A 25,060-nucleotide genomic window follows, 5' to 3' on the forward strand; every position below is an offset into this window, starting at 1 on the left:
ACAGTGGCAACTAATACTTGACAGACAGTAGGATAACAGTTGTCTCAGAGACTGTGAGAGGCCAGAAGAATCTTGAACACTAATCTTGCAGGAAAGATGAAGAGTTGCCTTGAGCAGTGATGCAGCTCATTCAAATGCATGTCGATCTGTCTTGATGAGGAACTGGTGCTTCAGATCCCTGGTGTAATGAGCTCTGAATCAGATGCTGTTCTTGGCTACCAGGCAAGCTGCATCTGCAGAGTACATCCTTGTAACTCGTTTAAATATTTCTCACTTTGGAGGGAGCAGGTTAAGACAGATCCAGGGAAGGAATGCTGCGAACACAGATTCTGTATCTTTTTTGGTGGACTGGTAGTCGTGCCAGTGTAGCTGTGATCACTAAGAGTGGCAGATCAATCCCAAGCATCATGGGAGGCAACACAAGTCTTGAAATCCTCTCCATGTGTGATCAGCCAGTGCATTTGATCCTTTCACTGGTGAAATTCCTTCCTGGAGGCAGGCAGAAGGAAATTAGAGATGGGTTAGGGACTGTTTACCTTAACCTGTCCAATTGCATGTTTCTATCAGATGGAGAGGATTCTCGGTGTCTTACTCCCAATGTCTGTATCCTGCATCGAGTGTGTAAGTGACCTCTCATGTTGGCAGCAACACCATGACTGAATGATACTTTCAAGGTCAAGAGTTAAATGCCAGCACCCTACTAATTCTTCCAGCCAAATGGACACCTGGAGAGCTGATGTACTGTTGTGCTTAATGTTTGAGTTATACGTAGAAAATATGCAGTAAAACTCTAGATAATTGGATGTGGACTGCATTTGCAATTTATGTTCACTGGATAATACGCATACCTAATATGCAGAGACCTAATATTCAACCCAGCAAGAGAGCACAGTTATAGGCAGGCTGAGCAAATGGAGCTTTTCAATTTAAATGTGCAAATGAATTTCATACACACATGGGCACTATTAGCAGATGGTCAGTAAGGAAGGCTGTGTACAGGGGAGGGGTTCTTTCCTTTTAATTTGAAAAGAATCTGTTCATGTGGATGTTGTTTCATCTTAAGGAATAGCTTTTATTATCTGTAAATATCTTGTAAAATATGAGATTGACATTCACAATTACCCAAGAACGTCAGGTATGAAGTAGTGGAAGAATAATTTTCTCTGGATGGAGAAAAAAAAAAAAGAGAGTCAAATATTTTTACTGTTATCTAATTTTCAGAACACAATGTGGCACGAGTAGCTCTAGTAGAAACACATTAACGAATGCTGATGATTCACACAGGATTGCTGAAAATTGTGAGAATTCCTTAAGGAAGAAAAGAATTCTTTAAAAAGCCCTTTAAGACGAAATGGGTATCATCTAACTCTGAAATGGGAGGCAAGCAGAGAACTGGTTATCACTTGTTTAGACCTGCTGCTCTAGAGTTCATCTGCTGTATCCTAGTACTGAAGGCGGAGTGGAGCACAGGAAAAGATAATCCAAGCAGAAAGGAGAGGAAAGCCTGGTAGTATGAGCTGGCATTTCTGCTTAGCCTCTGTCTCAACTAGATCTCATCACTCACTTCTTAGACTCTGCCATATTCTTGGCATCTCCCCTTTTATTATCTCAAGAAATTGTCAGTGTGACAAAGTACATTTCAGCATTTGTGAGAAACACTGACTAATAATGGTCCTGTGAGTTTTTAAAGAGCTCTGCATGCTTTTCTGATCTTTGAGGACTGCTTCTTACTCAGTCCTAGTCATGATCATGTCTCAACCCCCAGTAGCTCTGCAGAAAATAGTTGTTACAAATAAGTTTGAGCACAATCTTTGCACACAATGCCACCTGCCAAAACTGAAGTATCTTCAACAAAAGTCCCAGCTGTCAGCCAGTCGGACTGACCGCGTGTGAAGCAGTCATGGCGCTCTACCTCCTCTACCTGGCCACAGAAAGAAAGGGTAGCTGACCTGTTCTGGAAAGCAGCATTTGACACTGGGCAGAATTTCTGCTGCCAACCCATGCTCACAGACAGTGGGGAAGCAGAACAGCCAGAGACATGCATCAGCACTCAGGCTGGCCAGCCCCTGTGCCCACCAAGCCCTGTGTTCTTGTCTCAGGCACAGGCAGCAATTGCTGCCTCAGGGACTTGTGGGGGAAAGACACAACAAAAAGATGATGCCTCTGCTAAATGAGTTTTCTCCTACTCTGTGACCGTGAGACAGAACCCAACCTTTCTATTTTTCTCTGGTTATATTTATGGAGAGTCTTGTCTCTTCTGTAATCTTGTTTGTATTATTTTCTGTAACCTTGTTTGGTCTCTCCAGTTTATATGTCTGTACTTTACTGGTTATAGTCCACTATGTGTGGGCAAGGCCAAAAAGGGAGAGAAAGGTACAAAAACAGTCCTCATGGAAAACCATGGACTTGTTTCATTACCTAGAAAATGTCATCCTTGCCCTCCTGTGCTTGACTATTGACATACATGCTACAGCATGAGGTTTACTAATGCATAAGAAGCATCTGGTTTTGTTAGTGCAGGAATGTTCCTATTTTCCATGCAACTATCAAATCTTTTCTCAAAATTTCCCTAAGAACTCACCTGAATGGGGCCTAAGCAAACAGGTGCTTCTCCATGACAGATACTTTTTTCTTTTCTATTCCCACGTGGAAACAAGAAATGTGTCTGTTCCCCATACAGGAAAATCTAATTGCAGAGGACTGCAAAAACACCTGACTGGTAGAGGATAATTTGGCCTGCTCCTCACAGTCCGCAAAGGTTCTCCTCTTAGCTCAAGAGATGGAGGGGAACATCCTGACTGTCTGAAAGCACTCCCTTCACCACCCTGTTGATGTAAGATCATAAACTGGGAGACCTTGGGGGTCTCATTTTGCAGTCCATGTAAAGTGCTGAGAAATATTAATGTGTAAGTCTTTTCAAGACTTCTGACTGATCTTAAGACTGGCCACAGCTTGACCTGATCATGGTTTATTTGTCACAGAGCAGATACAATTAATATGTATCACCCACAATTAATATGTGGGTGAATATACAAGGAAAACAATGTCTTCAGCAGGGAAGTAGCACAAGGCTTCTGTCACTGACACTCGCCTTTGCCCTGTCGTTTCACCCACTGTGATTAGAAATTCATCAACTATGTCTGGAGAATTTGCATGCTTAGCCTGCTTTGGAAAGAGGGGATTGTCTAGCTGTGAAAGGAGATTATGCAGCAATTTCCTCCTCAGCACAGCAAGACAATGAATCTGACTCTTCATTATAGAGGAAGGATGAGTAAGAATGGTTGCATTTCCTGTGCAGCAAGAGCAACATAAGCCGTGCTCCAGATTCCTTTGGGAATTTCCATGATCATGTCAATTTCAGACACAATATATAATGTTACTATGAGAAAATGTAGATGTTTAAATAGGAATGTTTGTGGGGAAGGGGAAGGGGATCAATTCACTAAATAATGTTTGATCTCAGCTAGAAACACAGCTCTACAAAAGAAGACAGGCTCAAAATTAGTCACTTCAGTTTTATAACTCATGCATTAATTACTGACAGAGCAATGTACTTTTGAGATGACCGTAGCTTTTAACAGATATTCTCACATTCTCTCACCACTTTTGAAAATATTTCCCTTCACTTACAAAAATATTTTGCTGTGTTTTCATAATGTGAAAGGCTGTAAAGAAGTCTTGCAGTTACTTGTATATTTGCTAAATAAATGGAGAGAGGTCCCACAAAGCATCTGCCTCTTTCTCCTACATTTTCACATTCATGCTCAGGGTAAACACAACTGGTGTTGCTGGTCAGGCATCAGTCTTTCTTTCCGAGAGTCTTTAACAGATATACAATCCTGCTTAGATTTTTTAGAGGTTGTACATCTGCAAATGCAAAAATGTATCATAGGGACAACAGTCACAGGGACACATTCTTCTGCTCAAAAAAGACTGTCTAGCAACTGGATGTTAAAAAACAATGGTTACACGAAAAATTTCCTGAGCAGCCTTAAGCACATGCCTTAGGACTAGTATGAATGTGGTTACAGGCTGAGAATCCCAGACTAACTGTTGGCTCCTGAGGGACCAACCCATGAATTCTGAAATGCATGTGCAGAAACCCCAGTGAATCCCCAGAAAGACTTTAGATGCCTCAAAACTGAAATTATTTCTTACGAGGATTAGTCCAAACAATTACCAAAGGTTGTTCCCTGATCATGTGCTGAGTGGGAAGTCAGGCAGGCAGACAGCCAGCATGCTGTAGATGTCTAAGATGAAGCATGGGAAGTTGTCTCCATGTCTGTCCATCTCCTAGATCCTGCCTTTGAGGCACTTCCTCAAAGTTTTAAGGAGAAGGGAAAACAAAAGGAAGCATTAAACTACAATCATCTAAATGTACCTACTGTTTTTCTGTGACAGTATTCACCACATCTCTTCTCTGTTCATGAAGTCTTTAAAAAGTCCTTCAGTGACATTCACCTCTCTGATGTAAAGAATGTATCATTATTTCCTGCAAAGTTGGAGACTTCCTTCAGCAAGAGGAACTTGGAAGTTCTTCCTAAAACAGCCAGTGTTGAAACTGTGCTCTCAGGAGAGAAAGAAAGCTCCCAAGGGAGAGAAAAGGGTAGCCATGTCAGGCTATTTTAAAATAAAACCAAAAGCTTCTATTAACACCTTGGGGTGAAGTCTGTCATGGTAAAAGGATCTGAGCAGCCTCCTGGTTCATCCAGAACCCTCTAGGGTAAGGAATGGAGGAGAGACACGTACAGATGCAGGTGTGAGAAGGCATATGAAAATGCCCAAGGCCGCATGGTTGGATGTGCCTGTATACCAAGTTAGGTCCGTTTTAAGCGCCTGAGTACAATTTTTTTTTTTTTTTAACTGGCTTCTTTTTTCTTTTCCTCCCTCATAAAGGAAATGCAGTGACTGCACATGTCTTGTTAAAAGATTGCTTGTTTGGCTGGTGGCCATAGAAGAATAATTCCTCTTATTGCTCAATAAATCAAGTTACTGTCATTTTAAACACTCTAGCTGAATTTCTGATGAGCACATGAAAGAGTTAACTCTACCACTGTCATGCTACCACAGCATTAAAATAACAGAAAATTTTGGGAACATAAAATGTATCCTCTCTTGTAGCATAAATCTGGAGCCTAAGCAAAATCCTTATAAAATTATGCCATTCTGTTAAAGTCTTACTCGTAAAATATACAAGCAGAGTTGTGGACTAGTAAAGTGCAAATAAAATACATGCAGGGAAGCAGAGTGGTGTCTTTTGAATTTGTAGGCATTTCAAATGCATTTTTTAAATTTTAAATAAAATTCTTAAAATGCTAAATATTTTTTCATTTCAGTTAACACAACTTTTCTTACATACAATAATCATCAGGCTATCCTGGACTGGACGGGCATGTTGATTTAATTTGAAGTGGTGGGCTCCTTCTCTGAAAGGTTTTTTTGTTGCTTTAGCAATTGAAAGCCTTTCTTTCCTAATAGGATTAACCCAAATAATTACCAAAGGATTTCTCCGTCATCTGAGCACAGTTCCCCACAGTGGTATTAAAAAGCCTGTCTTCAGTACAGAAATAGACAATGGCCGTGAGTAGCTGAAAAGGTTATAGTTAACTGTTGCCACTCAAACCAGAGAAAGTCATCTACAAAGGCAGGACTGCAGTATTTTGTACCCTAATCTCCATTGTGCCCAACTTTTCCCATTGTGGGAAGAATAAATATTTGCCACAAAGTCACTAGGGAGGCTCTGGCAGACAGCAGGGTGAAGTGAAGGACCACAACGCAAATGGTAGGTGTTGCGACAATCCTTTGCAACACTTGTTCAGTAACATGCGAGTGATCTGGGATAACAAAGCTTTAACATTGTGTGTGTGTCAGATTTCATGCTAGCTAGCCCTTTGGTTCTGGATGTAAACCGGGGTCCTCCCCTCTGACCTATTAGGAAGGGAGTCTAGTTGTGGGTTTTTGGCAGATCCCTGAAATCTGTGAGATACGTCAGCATTCTGTGGGAGAAGCTTCAGCTTTAGGACAGCTCCTTGCTGCTTTTTACAATCTTTACATTTTTAGGTACTTTATCTAGAGCAGTAACAAATTTTGTACGTAAAAAGGAACCCCTTGAGGAGGGGAAAAAAGAAATTGTTACTCAGGTTGAAACTGCACAAAGGCATCCTGCTGGGGAAGCAGGTCTGAATTAGTGTCTGTGACTTTAATCCATGTATCTAATCCATAACTTTATTACTTGTTCAAGTCACGCAGTATGTTTCTGCTGTTCTCAGGCTTCATTTCAGGAGTTCTGGCTCTGTATCCATATTCTGTGCAGCATAATATGTTGTACAGAATAAAAGAAAATGAAGTCTGAAAGGCACTTCTTCAGCATTAATGTACAGGTATCAGTTTGACAGATACATGTCTGTAATCATAGGTCATTGTTTGGTGTACCAGGAAATGAGCAATTCTGGCCTGACCTGTCTTAATATTCCTTGAAATCATAGCATATATATGCATACTTTTTCCAGCTCACTGTGAACCCTGTTGTTTGGTAGGAAAAAGGCTTGGTAAACCTCTTTATTTGGGGTGCTTCGTCTCATGGTACTTATCTGTACCTGTTTCCTTTCTGCCTGGCCTCTGGAGACTTCCAGCTTGTGTAATTGCTTTTGAACATCATCACATTCATGGATCAAAGAAAATGCACAACCTTATTGTTGCAAGTTAATTGTTCCTGGAATAATTCTTACAGGTTGTCCATTGTTGTCCATCTCAATGGTAGATTCAGACGCATCATTTCTTCCAGTTCCTGTGCTTTTCCAAATAGCTGGTATTATTTAGCCACTTAAGTTGGTACTCTTGGAAACTCTCTCATTATCTAATGCACGGGCAAGCTGACTATTGCCAGTAGCTACAACTTACCTCTACACTGGTAAGCAGTAAACCTGAACTTTCTGTCTGCTGCAGTCACATTAATAATGCATAATGCTTCCTGTAATTACATACATGCACAGAGATTACTTTTTTTTTGTTTTGTTAGAGGAGGAAAGAAGATGGAGTTGGGGTGTGGAAGGTGGTGGAAACAGATACAAGTAATTACTACTGCTGACAAGACCCCAGCTGCATAGGTTTTTAATTAGTCCATGTCTAACCCTAATAGTCACTGTTGGGATAATATTAACACTTCTTAAGCAGGCTAGTTTAGAAAGGGAAGTGTATTGTCTGCTCACACCTGCACTGTGTAGTGTTACTAGCACATACTCAGCAATGCAGGCCAAAATGTTCCAATTTTTTTCAGTTCACTTGGTTAAATTTTAGTCATATTGTATTCTTCAAGGCAGTCTCAAGGAGCAAACTCCATGCAGCTGCACGGGGCTGCTTTCCTGATGACACCGTGAACTGATGCCTGACGAAGGAAAGGAATGCAATATACCAAATTTCACATAATTTTCAAGTGTTATTAACAAGGCCTCCAGAGAATCATTTCAAATTGATCAGTGAAGCAGGAGCATGATCTCTGCTCTTCACAGCAAAAGAAGTTCAAAATTCAAGGCACCCCGCCTTTTCCTTTCTTAGCTGAGCTGAAGGCTACTGGAATAAGTAGAAATGTTATGCCCATGAATGGGTGTCAGCCTGGTCCATCCTTGGGAGCTTGGTCTTTGCCCTGTGGAGCTGGTGCCTTTAGAATGGAATCTATTTTAGTCACATCCTTGTTTTCTCCTCTAGCGTGTGCAAAGTTGTTAAAATGTCATTCCTTTGTTGGAAACCCTGAAGGAAGGACAAAGGATTTAGTGTGAAATTAGAAACACTGGGAGGTTTTTTTGCCCTTTGGCAGCTTTTAATTTAATTGGAGTTAAGCAACAGTTAAGCAGTACGCAGAGTTTTAGCAAGAGCAAAGCATCTCTCAAGTGAAAGCATGTATTAGATCCTCATTGCTGTGGCTAAGTAGGCTGCAATCTTGCTCAAATTGGCAAGATATTTTACCCTGTCTTTGCAGAAGCAAATTTCTGAAGGAATGATAGAGTTTTATAAGTTCTGGGTTCAAACTGTGGCCCTGATCAGAAAGGGATTTAGGGACACTATTCATCTCATCTATGTGCAAACAGACCAAAGAGACAAAGTGCCTTTTTCTTTTTCTTGCAGCCCTGTAGGCTTTCCTTCTCCACTTCGCAGCCACCATTTCCACCACAGGCATAGCATACCTACAGTGGTGTACGTGATGACGGCTCTGTTTTATTTGACTTTCTCTCTGGATGCTAATTTGAAAGAGCTTGGCTGAGAACACAGAATACAGGGTGACCTTAACCCTGCCTCTCTGGACCACCTTTTCAAATAATCTTTCAGAGTAAATGCATTTATTCCTTAGACACCCTCAAGAAGAAGGGAAAAGACAGGCTGGGCTCTCCATTCTTTTTTTGTAGTCTCGCTGCCATTCTGCAGCCTCTGTGGTGAAACACAGGCACACATAATGCACCCCAGTGGACATGACCCACAGTGTGAATGCAGGAAATGCTGCAGGAATAATGAATCCTTAAAATGAAATGGTAATAATAAACTCATTCTGATGCATATGTATCAGCTCTGTCACTGCCTCTGATGCTTCATTCTAGCTTATTCAATGTCTTGCAGAAGGGGATGTTTCCAAAGCTGCATTACAGGACTTGTATTATCCAGTAGCCTATTGTATGCCCATATGTTAAATACCAACAAGTTATAATAAATCTGTTTTACCCTGGTGTAAGGGTCTGCTCAGTGTCTGGAGCAGCACAGAGTTGGCTCTGTAGCTTTAAACTGCATCAGGGAAATGAAAGTACAGCAGATAAATTTCTTTAAGGTTTCAGAGTTTCCTCTTTGCCGTTTTCCTCTCTTGCTCTTGACAACACTCAGCCTGATGAACAAACATTGATGTCCTGTATGTGAGAAAAGTTAACTACCTTCATCAATTGATTTCTGGAAAACGAGAGTTTTGCTTGTCTCCTAGACTATACAGAACACAAAAAAGAGCCTGGGTGCAGGAGTGAGAAAGATGTGACAGGCTAGGCTTTGCATTTAAAACATAGCTACGTAATACAAGCATATTTGATTAGACTACTCAAAACTCATTACTAGACATAAAATCTCCTTTGTCATACTTACTTGAATTCTTCTTAATTTGCTGGAAACTGACAGTTTTCCAGCCAATGCCAAAGGAGTGATTCATGCCTTCTATGGCCTTCTGAATGCACTAAGAAAGAATATTAAACATTAAATATTAAATGGTACTAGGTACTAGGATTCTGAGGCATGATGAGAGCTGTTGCTTTTGTTATTGTTCAGTTTTGGTACTTAAAAATATTGTGTTGCTTATCTGTTTCAAACAGTGAACATCTCACTTCTGCTAACTTGAGCATAATCAGGCAACATATGGACATGACCAGAGCTGAACTAAGAAATGTAATTGAATTAATATCTCAGTTTAGGGTAAGGTGGATTAACTTCATTATTCAGAGGTGTTTGTAGAAAGCTGCTAAGCAAACCAGCTCTTGAGGTGAAATCATAGTATTTTCTGCAAGCAAAGTTCTGAAATTTGCAGATTCTGAAAGTATAACTGTACTGTAAGATGTACTTTAGAAGTCCAAGCCACAAATATGCCAATGTCCTGTCATTAATAAAGTTTATTTAATGATACAGAAATTCCTCCATGCAGTAGGCTGCTCCATGCCTTTGACTTCTTTCTTTTTGCGTGTCTAACAGCAAAACTATTGAATACACACAGTAAAGAGTTACTCTACGAAAAACTCCACGTGTGGTTAGAACATTAAAAAGTGAAGTAAAGTATTATGCCTTAAGGTTTAAACAGCAGCTGTTGAGAATACATGCAGGTATAAAAATAATTCTATTTACACCCAAAAAACCCCAAAAAGTGCAGTAAGTAGAGTCAAGATTTTTCAGAGTAATGGGGATCCTTCTGGGATTTTCTACAAGCCTCTGCCTAAATTAAGCCCAGATTCAGGAAGGGCTTTGGGTCATGGTTTCACTATGCAAAGTCTTTTGTGAGAAGACAAGGTCAAGGAACTTCAGGCCTATTCTCTTTCTTCCAACCTAGATATATGGTATTTTACAGGACCAGTATGGGAGTTAGGGCTGAACAATGTTATTGCACTAGTTCAAGTGACAGAAGGAACAGAAAGAAAGGAGAGACAGGGAAAGGGATGATATTGCTGCCCAAACTGTTTATCATGAAACCACTGCGCTATGCTCCAAAATGCCTTCTCAGTTCCTGAATTAGGCTCTGATTCAAAAAGGCACTTAGATATATGATGTGGCCCATCTCTAATCAGGAAGGCATTTCACCACTTGTTTAAGTATTTTATTAACCGGGTGTCAGTGAGGGAGGGATAATCCCTTGATTCAGGGTTTTCAGGACCTTGACTCAAATTATCGTTGTCCAGTGACACTGCCAGCAGAGCACTGTGAATACAAAAGTTTACAGCACAAAATCCTGCATAGCTGAGCTTGTGCAAAGTAGCAGTATTGCCCCATGAGGAATTTCTTCTGTCTGAATAAAGTGGTTCAAATGCAGGAGTGCAGATGCATTTGAGCACTAAGGTAGGTGGGAGTGAATAACCAAGCCTGAGCCCTGTGACTGCACTGCTGCTGCAGCTTATTGCCACACTGTGAAAATAAATAATCACAACCGCCCCAGCAGATTTGCTGGAGACTCCAGTGACAGAGTGAAGGGGGTATCAGACCTGGGAAAAAAAAACAACCCCCAAACAAACAAATAAAAAAAAAAATCTGAATTTCACATGGACTTTGTCCATCTGCTTCAGCTGTCAGGCAGAAGAGCCTAGCTGAGTGCATTACATGTCTTTGCATCTCTTAAATGTTCCTTTACCACGTGGTAGAGCTAATAATTATTAACCTGAACAGTGGTGGGGCCCATCCCAGTTTTGTGACTTAGCAGAGGCTGGGGAAATGAGTCAGTTCCATTGATGAAAAACCCTGACATTCATGGTTTGATGTCCTATTTCTATGTCTCGTGTAGTGCCACTAGCTCTGCTTTAGAATAGGATGAAAGAAACTCAGTGTCTTTCATTTCACTTGAAGATGAAAAGATTCAGAGCACCTTTTTGGTTCCCCTGAAATAACAGCCCATTTTATGGCAGTTTTCAGTTTCAATTACTGGCTGTAGCTATTTAAAGTATATACATTTCTCAAAACAGCCATTGTAGTTGTGTCGGATTTTTTCAAATCACTGTTTCTGCAAGACGCAGCTATTGGACTTACAGAAAACATATTCCTAGTGTAAATGCTTGGTGTAAATGTGTATATGTGATGCCAATACAGAAAATGCTGCCACAGAGGCAACATGAGCTCTCCCAAATGTTTTCAGAAGCATTGTTGTTTGTATACTGTGCTTCAGACATTTCCAAGAAATGTACTGGTGTGAGGACCTGCTTCTGACACACCAGCATCCAGTGTAGTTGGTTTGGCTTGAGGGTACAGAGAGGGTTAGAACAGTTTCTTCATGTCCCCATCTTCTGTGTTGTCTGATGGCATGGGGTCTTCCCACAGCAACCCTTTATACCAACCAAATTAAGCACACTAATGATTCTGGTGACACTGACATATTTACCCTCATGTCTATGGCTTTAAAAATAAATATGTGTTTTTATTGCTCATCTTTTCTTGCCTTTTCTTAGAGGCTTGATGTTTCATCTCCTCACTCACATATGGCTGCAAATGAGCAGAGGGTATAAAACAAATAAAGGGAAGAAGGTGGTGGAAATGGACAGAAGCATAAAAACAGCACTATCATCTATATTGTGTTTGCTTTACATCCGGTGAAAAATAAGATGTCTGTTTGCAAGTGACAGCCTGTCCCATTTTAACATTTGGAGTTCCAGTGACAGGACCAGTATAGAAGCAAAATAAAGTTTTCTCCTTGTGCCATTTGAGATGAGAGATGAGGTTCCTAGTAAGGCCTTTTGGAAGGACTCAAAGAGTGCTGGCATCAGTCCAAGGGAGATGGATTTTGGAAGGGAGATTGGTGAAACACTGAAAGGATGAATAAATGAATCATTTTGTACCACGTGTGATGGCCCTCTCTCCCCACACCATGACTGCTGGCAATGATGTTGCTCATTGGGCCTGATCACTTGCTTTAGGTCACTTCTCCATTTTTATATAGTGCACTTATTTAATTTGAAGAAAGTGCAATCAATAAAAAGCGATCCTTTTATCTTCCTCATCAATCTCGTCTTAATGAACATGCACTTTTTTCTTCTTCTTCTTAAATCCTTGGTTACAATGCTTTTAATTTCTCAGTGTATGGTAGAAAAAGGGGTGCAAACACATGATGGAGCAGTTGGTGCTGAATGTTGCTGGTTGCTTCTTACTGAAGAATGAACATGTTCTTAAAGGAAAGCAGTGGTCTGGGGGAAGGGGTGCAGATCACTTGTCCTGCACTGATGTATGGTCCTCTGAGTATTCTTTTTTAAGCTGTCATCCAGCAGAGCCATGAATAACCACTTATGAAGAGATATTTTCATTTCCTAATGTCCCAGCAGTTGCAAGAAAGTAGATAATTCTTATGAAATATTTTTGTGGACTATTAAGACTTTATTTAAAGGAGATAGATATTGGAAAGCCAGTGCCTTCCATGAGAATGACTCACCACGTCTACTTTCCAAAACTTTCAGCAGGTTTGGGTCTCACTATGGTATGACTGAAGGGTCAGCTGAGTTAAATGGTACTTGTGCTCTAGTTTGCAGGATGATGTCAGTCATAACCACATATCTATTCACATCTTTGGCCAGAGAGAATGGTCCTCTGCAGTTTGGTAATATGAAGTCTACCTCCTTTTAGCACCCATAAAACTGGTGGACAGATAGAACATGTTCCTCCTCATCACAGGCTGGAGGTTAATGCTGGTTTGGGTTTTGCATTATTTCCTTGAGCCTTCTGGGAGTGAAACTTTTCAAAAAAACCCCACTTGATTCTTTACAAAAACACTCCATGAAATAAAATTACAGTTTTCTAAGGCTCTTAGTTTCAACATGTCATTTGGCAGGAGTCCAAATCTCAGTCATAGATTAGCTTCATTAGTGTAGACTCAATCTGCATTTTCCTCTAAGCCAAAGAGACCCAAGCTATGTGGGAATCAGAAATAAATCTTTGCACAAGAAGCTAACCTTATTGCAAACAGGCAAGTAATTTCCTTTTTTGTCCTTCCGTGTTTACCACCACTGGGCTACCCCAGTAAAACTTTGTTACCTCAAGGTCATGCTCCCACTTGATTTCTTCCACGGTCTCCCTTCCAATGAGCCAATTGCTGACTCCTCGCGGCCACTCCTCTCCTTCAGCCGGGGCAGAATCCATGTTTGAGCAGAGCATGCCACTGCTAGCATGTCACAGCAGAAATGTAAAAAGCTCAAGCCTGCAGCTGCAGGATGAAGGACTTCTGCATTGCTTTGGGGGCAAGGGGAACAGAAAGGACCCACAAAGTCAGCGAACTGTACCTTCAGTTTATGCTTGTATCTTCAGACCGAAGTGAGAGACCATCATCAATCAGCTTTTACGGCAGCCTCGAGAGCTGACTCACGTGCTCCCGTACCCACCCCGACGCGGTAAAGAGCGCAGGGTTTCATTTTGGTCCAAAAGGCTCCGGGAGGAACCGTGCCGTGAGGTATAGGATTGCAGCATGGCAGGGAGGCTGTGTTCTGGCCCTGGCCACCTGTGGAGCAGGGCCAGGGAAGCTGCCTGGCCGATGATTCAGCACCTCCTTTCTCCCTTCTTGGCGGGGAATAGCGGGAGCCGCAGGCACCCCGGAGGCGGGGGCAGCGTGCCGGGTGCCGCCCCGCTCTCCTCGCCGCCAGCCCCCGTGGCCCCTGCGGAGCTGGGGGGCTGAAGCAGCGCTGCAGGCTTCCCTGCGGAGGGGGAGGAGGGGGAGGAGGTCTGGGCAGAGCCGTCTGCGTGGTGCTGAGGCAGGCAGCCTGCGCGCCAGGGCTGGAGGTGCGGCGGGGGAAGGGACCCGCAGCGGAGGAGGGCACTGCAGCCTGGCCGGGAGCCAGGGACCACGGGCACGCTGCGGCCGCCGAGCCGGCGGGGGGTGTGCGGGTGTGCCTGCCTGCCTGCCGGGAGGAGCTGCTGCGGGCAGGCTGGGCCTGCCGGTGCAGGAGAAAAAGGCAGGGAGAGATGCTGTCCAGCCTCAGTTTAGCCAGCCGGGCTGGGGCAGGAGCTCTCTGGAAGAGCCCTTTCCCGGTCCATGCGAGCTGGCGGCCCCTGCGGCAGCAAGGTGAGAAAGGGGGCGATGCCGCACATGCAGAGGAGCCCCTCAATGTGTCCCCGTGCGGTAGCACGCCATCCCTCTGCCTAGCTGTGCAGCCTTTTGCGTGTTTGGTTTAACTTCGTGGCAGCCCTTGTAAGGAAGGTGCAAGATCTCCACGTGCGTTTCTGTTCAGCACAGCACCAGGGAGATGTGAGCATAGCAGGAACGTGGCTTAAAGGAAAGCAGATAAGTGTAGATAGGATGGAGGGTCGCAAAGATTACTGGAGGTTGAACACAGGCAGTTTGCCAGGAAGACCAGTGCAGGAAAGATGTGTACAGGACAGTGGATTAAACATGAGCTCAGAGAAGTGTCAGCAGGAGAAAGTCTCTTTACTGGAAATACGAAGGTTGGAAAATTAGACGTGGATAAAGAAGGAAAGAGATTTTTAAAAAATTCTGCCGAGCACTCAGATGCTGTAGTATCTCATCTGTCTGGGTCTCAGCTTGCACTCCACTTTGAAGAGTCAGCTTCACACCTGAGGAACTACTTGTGTGTGCAAAAGTATGTCTGCTTTTCCCAGATTTATCAATTAGTCAGATAAAAGGTACATCCTTTTTCTAGAAACCATGCTTACTTGTAGCAACAGACCACCACACCTGTCACAGCAATGCTACCGTGCTGTTACAATTTCTACAGACGTTGTGTTGTTACTGCTGTTTGAAATAGGTTTTGAGATACTCGAGAGAGGCTGAACTGATGCAGGATATTACCAGCTAAAGAGAACATGTGCTTTGTAATAAAGAGAAGCCATGTATGTAAATACGCAGTGCAAGCTGTTCATTCTGTCTGAGGTTACTGATCACATCATTAACCTAAGGACCAGACACTTCAATGGTAATGTAGGCTAGATTGTAAGATGATTTATCTTTTTACATTCTTTCAGAGAGTGTTATCACTGGCTGTGCTTTAAGGTAAATGCTCCAAGCACTTGATTGTAGTAGCATTGTGATTACTTTAGTTGGCTACCACAGCCTCACAGGAAGCTTTGTGATCAGACATCCATCAATTAGTCCTTGACATGACTGTCTGTAAAAACACTATGGGATTCATTGAGATTTTGATAAATCTTTTTCATGCGAATGTTACTAATGTTCCCATGGAAGGTGGGGGGGTGAAGTGGGAGTGGAGTTGGAGGCAGAGAGAGAATATGTATGAGCCAGATGCCTCTTTTGACACCACCAAAAATATGTTGTTACAAAGGAATTTACCTTCCATGTGCCTGACTAAGATACCAACAAAAATTAGTTCAGAGCAATTTGTAGCACTTGATTCTTTGTTTCCTTATGAATCCTGCAGCCATTTATACTATGGAGAAACAGGGATTCTCACCAGCAAATCTTCAATGTAAATGTTTTCATTAAGTTCAAGGAACTGGAAATTGCCTTGCCTTTCATACACATCTTTATTGTTACACAGTTGCATTTTTCTGTGAGAGACAAAAGAGACTGGCAATAGATCTGATTCTGATCTTACTTTCATTATGTTAACCAGACTGTTGATTTACCCCTGTATTATACTGCACTGGTGGAAACGGTATTAGTAAAGGTGAGAAATGACAGCCAAATTTAAAAACAAAGTGTAAGCCTTTAATAAATAATAATAAAATACTTTATTTTTTTCTTTTTTTTTTTTTTTTTTTTAGTCTAAGGTGAGTGAGGATATATTCTAGCAACCTGTGAGCTCTTGAAAACTATATTCAGGAATTGACTTTAGTGTGAAGTCTGAGTTTTTTGGGTTTGGAAAAGGGTTTGGAAAGGAGGTTGGAAAATGGAACTAAAAAAAAAAGCAAACCTCTTTGCAATAACTTGAATGAAAATTTGCCAGAGGTGGGAATGGCTTAGGGTGTTTTATTCCCTCTGCTTGATCTAAGATGCATTCCCGCCCTATTCCTAGGAAATAAAACTTATTCAGGAGCTTGGAAAGAAAATCTGTCTCTAGGTGTCAGGCAGGGAAAAACTGCTTCTGGAAAGAGGTCTTCCCCTTGGGAGAGATCGAATATCAGACTGAGCGAGCCCAGTCCAACCCAAAGAGCTCCCACCGACACCCGGTCCTTGCCGGAGGACTTTGCCATCGATGGCCGCCGCCGCCTCTGGCCACGCTTTGCCTGGAGAGAGGGAGCGGGTGGGTGCGCAACTCCTGTCCGCTCCCTCCCTTTGATTTGATGGCCTTTATTCCTCCTAATTGGATAAAATAGGAAGTCACTGACAGTCCTGCGTTGCTGGGTGTACTGATTTCACTCAGAGCAGCCCTGCAGAGTGCGGGGGGTGGGGTAGGGGAGGAAGGAGCGAGTCTGTACATCAGGGAAACAGGCTGCGAGGGGGCTGGGGGAGCGGGGCGGGGGGGGACGGAGGAAAGTGAATGAGCGCTCAAGGAGGACAAAGAGGGAGGGGAGATAAAGGGAGTTACCATCGTCTTGGCATCGCTCTTCCTTTCAAACCTCTCTGTAATGATATTGTTTGCAGTGATGCTCAGACAGCGAGCACCTGCTGCTCTGTAATGATTCAGCCTCTTTCAGCCGCTGCTGTAACACGACAGGATGCTGCTGCTACTGTCACTTCTGCCGCTGCCGCTGTTGTTAGAGATTTTGCTTTTGCTCCTTCTGCCGCATGACAATTGTTTTCCTCGTCTAAGCAGATACCAGCCTCAGATGCTCAAGGTGAGAGTGTTGCCTTTTGCTCTGGGCTACTGGTTTACTTAATCCGGTCAGTTTGTTCAGTGTTTGTGGTTTTCTTTATCTCATCACCCTCTTTCCTCTTGTTTTGTTTTGTTGTGCTTGCTTTTGGGGGAATGTTTCTTCCCTCCTGCAGAAGAGCTGGAATTGCTTGAGAGGCATTTAAGGAATTCTAAAAGTGGCTAGCAAACAGGAGCTCAATAATTGCAAAGCTGTTCTCACTTCAGAGAAGCAGAGACAGTGACGGAGGGCTTGGGGGCAGAGGGACCAGGGGATCTAATTTTTCCTGTGCATTACTCCTCTCGCAGTTTGGATGATGTTGCTGAGCTTCAACCTTTTATTGACTCCCACTCTGTGATTTTTGCAGAGCACTGTGACTATTACTACCGTCTCTTTTTGTCTGTGTCTCACAGTAATGGACTGTGATAGAGTTAAGGCCTTTTGGAGGTGAGCTGTTTGAGAGCTGATGCTTAAACATGTCTGAAGTAGCTGCCGACACTTTCCCCAGCCCTTCAGCTCAACTGAGCCCTGATGCGTCCCTCAACGGGCTCCCGGATGAGGAGAACATGCCGGGGACCCAAAGAGAGGACAGAAGTGTCCAGGGGATCGCAGGCCTTGCCGCAACCTGCTGTGCATGCCTGGAGGCAGAGCGACTGAAGGGCTGCCTCAACTCTGAAAAGATCTGCATCGCCCCTATCTTGGCTTGCCTGCTTAGCCTTTGCCTCTGCATTGCTGGCCTCAAGTGGGTCTTTGTGGACAAGATTTTTGAGTATGACTCTCCTACCCACCTTGACCCTGGGAGGATAGGACAAGACCCAAAGAGCGCTGTGGATCCTACAGCTCTATCTGCCTGGGTGCCTTCAGAGGTGTATGCCTCACCCTTCCTCATACCTAGCCCCAAGAGCAAGGCTGAAGTGACAGTGCGAAGTGACAGCTCACTCGTACCCTCCAAACCGTTCCTCCAGCCTTCTCTATATAACCGCATCCTAGATGTTGGCTTGTTGTCCTCTGCTGCACCTTCGCTGTCACCACCCGCCCTGGAGCCTACCACAGCATCTCAGGCACAAGCAACAGAAACCAATCTCCAAACTGTTCCAAAACTTTGTAAGTAAAAGCTGTATGTTCCTTTGGTTTTTTACCCTTTCACAGAAAAAAAAAAAAAAAAAAGAAAAGAAAAAAAAAAAACAAACCACTTAACTGTTCTGGGACTGTCTACAAGGAGGGCATGTGATTGGTTTGCAAAGATCAAGTGTGCTAGGACAGGTATAGCATGGGTTACCTTCTGAGAAGAGCATCTAGAGTCCTTTGAACTTAGTTCTGAGATATGCAGGACTTCCTCTGGGATGTCTGTAAAAGGCTAGTACTGCCTTTTTCTCTGCATCCACTTGTAGGGAAGTATGTGATTTACTTCTAGGGTTTATCTGATAGCTATTCCACATGGTATATTTTCCTTATAAATTGGCTTTGTGTCCTGTGCTGGATCTTCCGTGTGCGTTCTTTGCCTTGCCTGCAGAGCACTTCTGGTACATCCTTCCTGAAGTCTGTGTCTGGCAAATATCCCTATCATTCTCATGAAACTCTCAGAACAGTGAGAAAAAGCAACAGCAGATTTGAAGCAGTTAGAAACTAGGAACTATTAATTTAGCATCAAGCTTATGATCTTTCTCTTAGGAGCAAAGCATACATTTCTCTTTGTCTTTCCCCATCTCTAGGAGCTGATTCTTGTTTAAACTGTTTCTCGTATATTGCCTTACTGCCTTTTGTGGAGCATTTCAGGAAAGAATTTTTGCCAATGTAGGAAGAGTCAATTTCCAAATTAGTCTTTGCTCATCATAAAAACAAAAAAAGGTATCTGTATTATTTTTTCAGTTGTGATCATAAAGCATCAAAATACTGCATTGCTGAAGTGTCATTTCTTTGTCATTCATAATTTTTAACCCATCAAATTCAAAGCAAACCAAGCCAGAAGTTCCTGAGTTGTGTAAAGCTGTGCAACTCTAGTAAAAGAGAAGGCAGTGCACTGTTCTGCTGAGAGCTCAGGGCTGAGGTTTCCTGTGGAAAGCTGCAGTGATCAGAGTGAAAAATTGCATTCCTCACAAATTTCCTTGCAGGACCCCATCTCATTTATTCTCCCTCATGCCTTCCCTGTAATGCTGCAGGTTGGCCACATTGAAGATGGCACATACTGGACCTCACCCTGAGCTCTGAAGTCACCAGAAGTTCACTTCTAAGTTTAGCCCCACTGGGACTGGACATAGATATGTGGCATTTGGATTAGCTGTAACATTTTAGGCCAGCCACCTTGCCAGTGAAAATGAGCATAACTACAGTGATTTCAGAGGAGGTCCTTTCAGCTGGCAGTCAATCTTGAACAGCAGTTCCAGAATCAGTGAAAGAAAGTTCTGAGTATTCCTGCAGAAACCCTGCTGCCTTTTGCTTAGATAATGGGTGACTACCATCCTTCAGATTAAAAGTAATTTGTCAGATGGAAACAGTCTAGTAGAGAAATACTGCTGTACCATTAAATGACAGGGGCTTTGTCTGTGGTATTGCTTGAATTAACCACCTTTGCAATTAAATAGAACTATACTAAGTGAGCTTCTTTTAAAATATTGCCGATGCATAATATCTTTTTTGTACTGCAAATGTTCTGACATTAAATATGACCTTTTAACACATTTTGCTTTATAAAGTAACCAGAGACCACTGTTCAGTCATAATTGCCTCAAGAATCCCTCTTGACTTTCCACATATGAGGCAAACCTTTATCAATAACATGCTAACTTTATCTCTGAAGTAAAGAAGGGAGAGGTGGGGGGTGGGCGGGGGGGGGCACAGAAGAGATTCTTTGGAGCTATCACTGACAAAAAGCCATTATCTGCATTCAGATCTGCTCACATCTGGGAAATAAATGAATAAATGGTGGTCCAGAAGTTAGGTGATTGGGTTGAGAGGGGTTTTTTTGCTTTTGATTTGGGGGTTTTGTATGTGTGAGAGTTTTTGAGGTTTGGGATTTTTGTTTAATTTTGCCTTTTTTAAACATAAATGTGTTTTAAGGCATTGTAGACTTCCATAGCTACAGACTGAAAGGAGAGGGAGATCTGGTAGCAGATTAAGTTTGGGTTGCTGAGGGAGAATGTTGTGTAGACAGAATTTATTCTAACTGTGGCACATAATTCGGACTATGGCAACAGTCTGTGATTCTCTGCAAAGAAAAATATGAAGACCTAGCTGGAAAAATACACTGCAGAAGGTCTGCCTAAGAATTCCAAGAGGCATGAAAAGAACTTTTTGGACAGCTCTTAAAGCACTGTCTTGGGGTTTTTGAAACAGCTGCATTTCAAACACATCATTGTGTTTTATGTAGAGCAAGATTTGTTGGAGAGGTTGACAGATTGCATCAGTGCTAACTTTTTTTAATGCCTTTGACAGCTATAAAATTCTCAGTGACATGGCTTGAAAAGTAGCATCTGCAAATTGGATTGTCCCTTCTTTTGCCTTTCAGTGTCCTTTTTTCTTTTCAGGCAGAGTGAGGTAACATGTTCCCAAAAAGTCCTTTATGTGCTGAAATTTTTTTTTCCAGTGCAGAAATAAAATGAAATGCACATTTCATATTCTGTGCTTGATGTACTGTTTCTGAACCTATCCCTTCCATGAGTTTCCAAATCCTTTTCTCTTCTCCTCTCTTTTCTGTCTTACTCAGCATATTCCCCTTAAAGCTGTATCCTTCAAGGTCATAGTCTGCAGAGAGCTAATTGATTCTTCTTTCTCCTGGAGCCTGGAAGAGAAAGCAGAAGAGAGACAATCCTGGTAATTGTGTCTGGTGTATTAGATTCAAGACTGGTCTTGCTTTTTTTGTTATACTTTGCCCTTTTATCAATACAGAAATATTTCTTAATGTTTAGCTTACCTTTTGTATTTTAATATCATTTTTCCTTTGCTGAAAGAGAAAGGAAAGGTGGATGTTTTAAAGCATTCCCATATTTAGGGAGCTTGTCATCTTAGCATAATTACACCAGAGAAGATATTATTACAAGCAGGATATAATAGTACACCCCAACCTACAATCTCCCTCCCTCTGAGAAGATACGCAGATTGTAATATTGCTAACTCAGTTCAGAAGCTAAATTTCACTTCTTCTAACACTATCATCTTTAAATGCAATTCCACCCTTTATCAAGGCTGGTTAGAGATTCAGCTCTGTAGTACTGCAAAAACTGTGTTTCTGTAATAATAGCTTTTATACATCTGCAAACCAACTGTTCCCCTCGTTAAAGGTCTTCCTACAGCCTCCTCTTTCAATTTAAGCAAATTTCCCCACAAAACACCCAGAAAGGCCCACGTGGAGCTTGCCATTCTGGGGTGACAGTTCTGCCAAAATAGTGCAGGGCTCCTGTGTTTTGGTTCTGCCCCAGAGCGGAGGTACCTAAGCAAGCCTTGGCTTTGGGACCACAACACTCGTGGCTTGGTGAAGTGCTACAGGGCACACTAGAAGCAGGGCAGGAGGCAGACCACAGCATGATTTTTCTGGAGTGGCTTTCCTTGGGAGCAGAGCAAAGGCCCATTGGAGAGCAGGATCCAGAGGGTGCACGTGCCCGGTGGCACATCCACACAGCCCCTGCATCCATTTCACTTTCGGCTTCCCTGGCCAGCTCAGGTACCATGCGCTGACGGGCCAGCTGCACATGTTATGCCATGCTGGTGGCCAGCAGATGATCAACAGGCATGTCTTCATCTCCCTACAGCACCAGACCTGTGCATGTCCCTTGGGAGGCAAGCAGGACTCCTTCCTATCTCACTTATGCTGGCCCTCGCCTAGAGAATGAGGAAGTGGAAGAAGGGCCCTGCATTACTGTCAACCACCTCTGACTGGGACAACTCCCCTCTAGTGTTTCTGATTTCTGCTTCCACTTCAGGTGTGCTGGGTCAGTATTAGCAAAGGATGCTGCTTTCTCATCCTCGGTGGAAAAAGGTTAAAAGATTGCTCTTGAGGCCTGGTAGTGGTTGTTTACCTGGGAAATAGTCTCAGCTCCTGTCTAAATTTGACAAGCTCCCCTCCAAGATTGACAGGCTCCCTAAATATGGGAATGCTTTAAAACATTCACCTTTCCCTTCTCTTTCAGCAAAGGAAACATAATATTAAAACACAAAAGGTAAGCCAAAGGGAAAGGAGTATTTATTTATTGATAAAGGCATAGTATAATAAAAGGAGCAAGACTAGTCTTGAACTGAGGCACAATGGCTAAATTTCTTGTGTCTTTTTAGAGCTAGAGATGGGAAATACTGAATGAAAATTGTACTGTACCTTGTTTTAGTATCGTACCATAAATATTCCTTACCATTTTTTCCCTGCCTCTTTCACTTCCACTCTTCTTTCTCAGTTCTGCATTTGATGTTGTTTCTCCTATTCACAGTGATTTGGGAAAGTCTCTACTTTAGCTTGATAGCAGGCTAGAGGGAGCCTCTCCTTCCACTTATAGGCGCTGCAACCCTCTAACTTCATTTTAAGGACAGAGGGTTTGTTGATAGCAGCTTCTTGCAGTGTTTGTTCTTACTCTTGAAAGAGTCTAATTCTGACACATGCCCTGTATTTCAAATCCCCATCACAACACCATAAGGTTGAGTCCATGCCTGGCAGCCTCTGAATGTGTCAAGGTCTCAGAGAGCCACAGGGAACTGTACTCACGGGAGGGGAGAGCAGATGATCCAGTACAGGCTCTACCTCAGCCTTTTCTTGCTCACTGTTGCTCTGCAGGGCAGTTCCACAAGAGACTGTTTTTTCCCCAAAGCTTCAAGATGCAGGAAGAGAGCACCTTAAAGCAGATGCTGGTCCATTTCTGACGCAGTACTGGACTTGATTAGCTTCAGATACCTGACTTAAGTGCCTGCATTAGGAAGCTAGTTAGCCTTCAGCTACATATCCAGCATAAAGGGAGAGACTTCCCCGAGGCAATTCCCAGAGTGACTCATGGGGAAAGAGTCACTCTCTTTCCCCATGAGTCTACAGGACGACTACCCTTGTAATTCAGTTTCTAAGTTAAATATCTACTACACAATATGAGGACTCATTTTGAAAGCCGTGATTTCCTTTTATGTGTCCTGTGAATTAATAACATCTTGTCAGAGGGAAGTTACAATTAATCACGGTTAAGATACCAGACAAGTTTTGAGCCTAACTCAGGAGTGTAGTAAAGAGATGCTGATCTCAGTAGGCCCAGGAGACACAACTGGGCCTCCATTAACAAGCAGCAATAAAGCAAGTGCCACTGTACTGAGCCAGCCAGTCTGTATTTCTTTGCTGTTCCAAAGGTCATGGCAGCTCCTAGATGTATATACTTGTGACAGGAACACTCATGGGGACTGATGGGGTGAGATGCACAAGATGCAGCAATTTTTGGGGAGTTTAGGTCCATTAAGCCTTCTAAAGTGATAACTGAGTCTTCCCCTCCCCAGTCTGGTTAATTCACACGGTCTTTAAAATGTCCTCAGCAAGCACAATTTGTTCGGACAAATTTATTGTTTTGTTTCTTTCTGTATCTCTACCACCCTCCTTTTTAGCACTTCTTGGTTGCATGGAAACAGTTCTTCTATTTAACATGAAGCAAACAGTACGGACTGGTCCTGTGTTTCTTTCTCTTGGACAGGCACCCCAAATTCATGGCTTTCAAATTTTCCTCATGGGTGTGGTTTCTCTTTCATGCACCATTTATCGTCCACAGAACATGGTAGAGAAAAAGCAGTATTTCCTGGAGTGTCTTTTTCTTCATAACAATCTGAATTTCTCAGTACAAAACAGTAGTCTGCACTTGTATTTATTTTTTAAAGCTTCATTTTACTTTGTAAACTTCCATGAGAATAAGTCATGTATTTGTGCTACATGGAGCCTTTTGCATGTTCTCTCTCCTCATTTATATACAGATGCATATGTGAGTATAGGGAATACAATAGATATACAAAGTATATGGCTATTATTTCTTTATAAAAAATGACATCTGCGACTGTTCTGCATCAAAACTTTCTAAGCAAAACTGATTAATAATTGATGTAATTACAAAAGTCAGGGTTTGGATTTCCACTGCACAGGACTGAAGTTATCCTCATTCCATATCTGTTGTACTTTTTACACTAATTATACTGTTTTATTTCCTGTTAATGCACTGCAAATAAAACACACAGCAGCCTACCTCAGATTTGCTGTGCCTAACTTCTGGTTACAGAGAAACCTTGGGGAACTTTCTCTGCATCAGATGAGAAAGCACAATTTGGCTTGCTGGAGGGTAAGTAGCAGGTTAATTGTGGTGCAGAGCTGGAATGATATAAATGAGCGTTTTCATCATTTGCAGTCTTGCTAATGGAAATGCAATAGATTTGCTGCAGAAATCCAACTCAGAATCAATAGCAATGCAATGAGGCAGCTGGTTCAGGGAGAGCACATGTGATGACAATCTGCTGCAGACAGTACCTGGGCAGAGATTGCACTGTCTCTCTTTCAGGAGAGGGGAGACAGACCCAAAAAATGCCATGGTAGGTGATAAAATAATTTTGAAAGGAAAATGCCTATTTCACCTAGGATGGGCTGGAATTAGGAGAAAAGGCTTTCTCTGACTAAGGGAAGAGAATTGTTTTCTTTGAGCGATTCAGATCTGTTTGGACTCAAAGCTGGGTTTTTGTTACACAGTACTAAGTTAAGCAACGGCAGGAGTCTTTTGCTTCAGGTCGTGTTCAAGCGACATGAAATCAAGGACTGAATCATGGTGCGTAACTTTGGAGATGGATAGGTGGGTTTAGAGTATCTTCTGCCACAGGGTTCTGGCCTCTTGTTCCCCAGGCAGACCATAGAGAGTAGCAGACCCTGTCTGTTGTGGACTGTTTTGTATTAGGCACACTGCCTACCTTTACAATTTATAATGAAAGGAGACCAGTTTCCTGGAGAGTGAGCACTGTGAATTACATCTTGATCTTTGACTTTAAAACATTATGTGAAGTACCAGACACAGTAGGAGGTACACATTAAACTCAAGAGCTGGAGCATGACCATTGTTTGCAGCTAGAGAGCAGCAAGGGAGAAAGCATTATTTTGAGGTAATGTGAAGTCTGC

General features: G+C 42.6%; 1 protein-coding gene across 3 annotated transcripts in view; it reads left to right on the forward strand.

Annotated features, from left to right (window-relative positions):
* NRG1 (neuregulin 1) overlaps positions 1 to 25,060 on the forward strand; it is a gene marked incomplete at both ends in the record, with an annotated part of 173,024 nt that overhangs the window by 59,597 nt on the left and 88,367 nt on the right. For 2 of the 3 annotated variants that reach the window (XM_082301815.1, XM_082301816.1), the window contains one exon: positions 17,439 to 18,066. The exons of the other annotated variant lie outside the window; for it this stretch is intronic. In XM_082301815.1, the coding sequence (XP_082157941.1) occupies positions 17,439 to 18,066 (628 nt within the window). Of the gene's footprint in view, positions 1 to 17,438; positions 18,067 to 25,060 lie in introns of those variants that run through there. 3 annotated transcript variants of the gene reach the window in all.

Source organism: Coloeus monedula (genome assembly GCF_965178545.1).
Source record: "Coloeus monedula genome assembly, chromosome: Z".
Taxonomy (NCBI): Eukaryota; Metazoa; Chordata; class Aves; order Passeriformes; family Corvidae; genus Coloeus; species Coloeus monedula.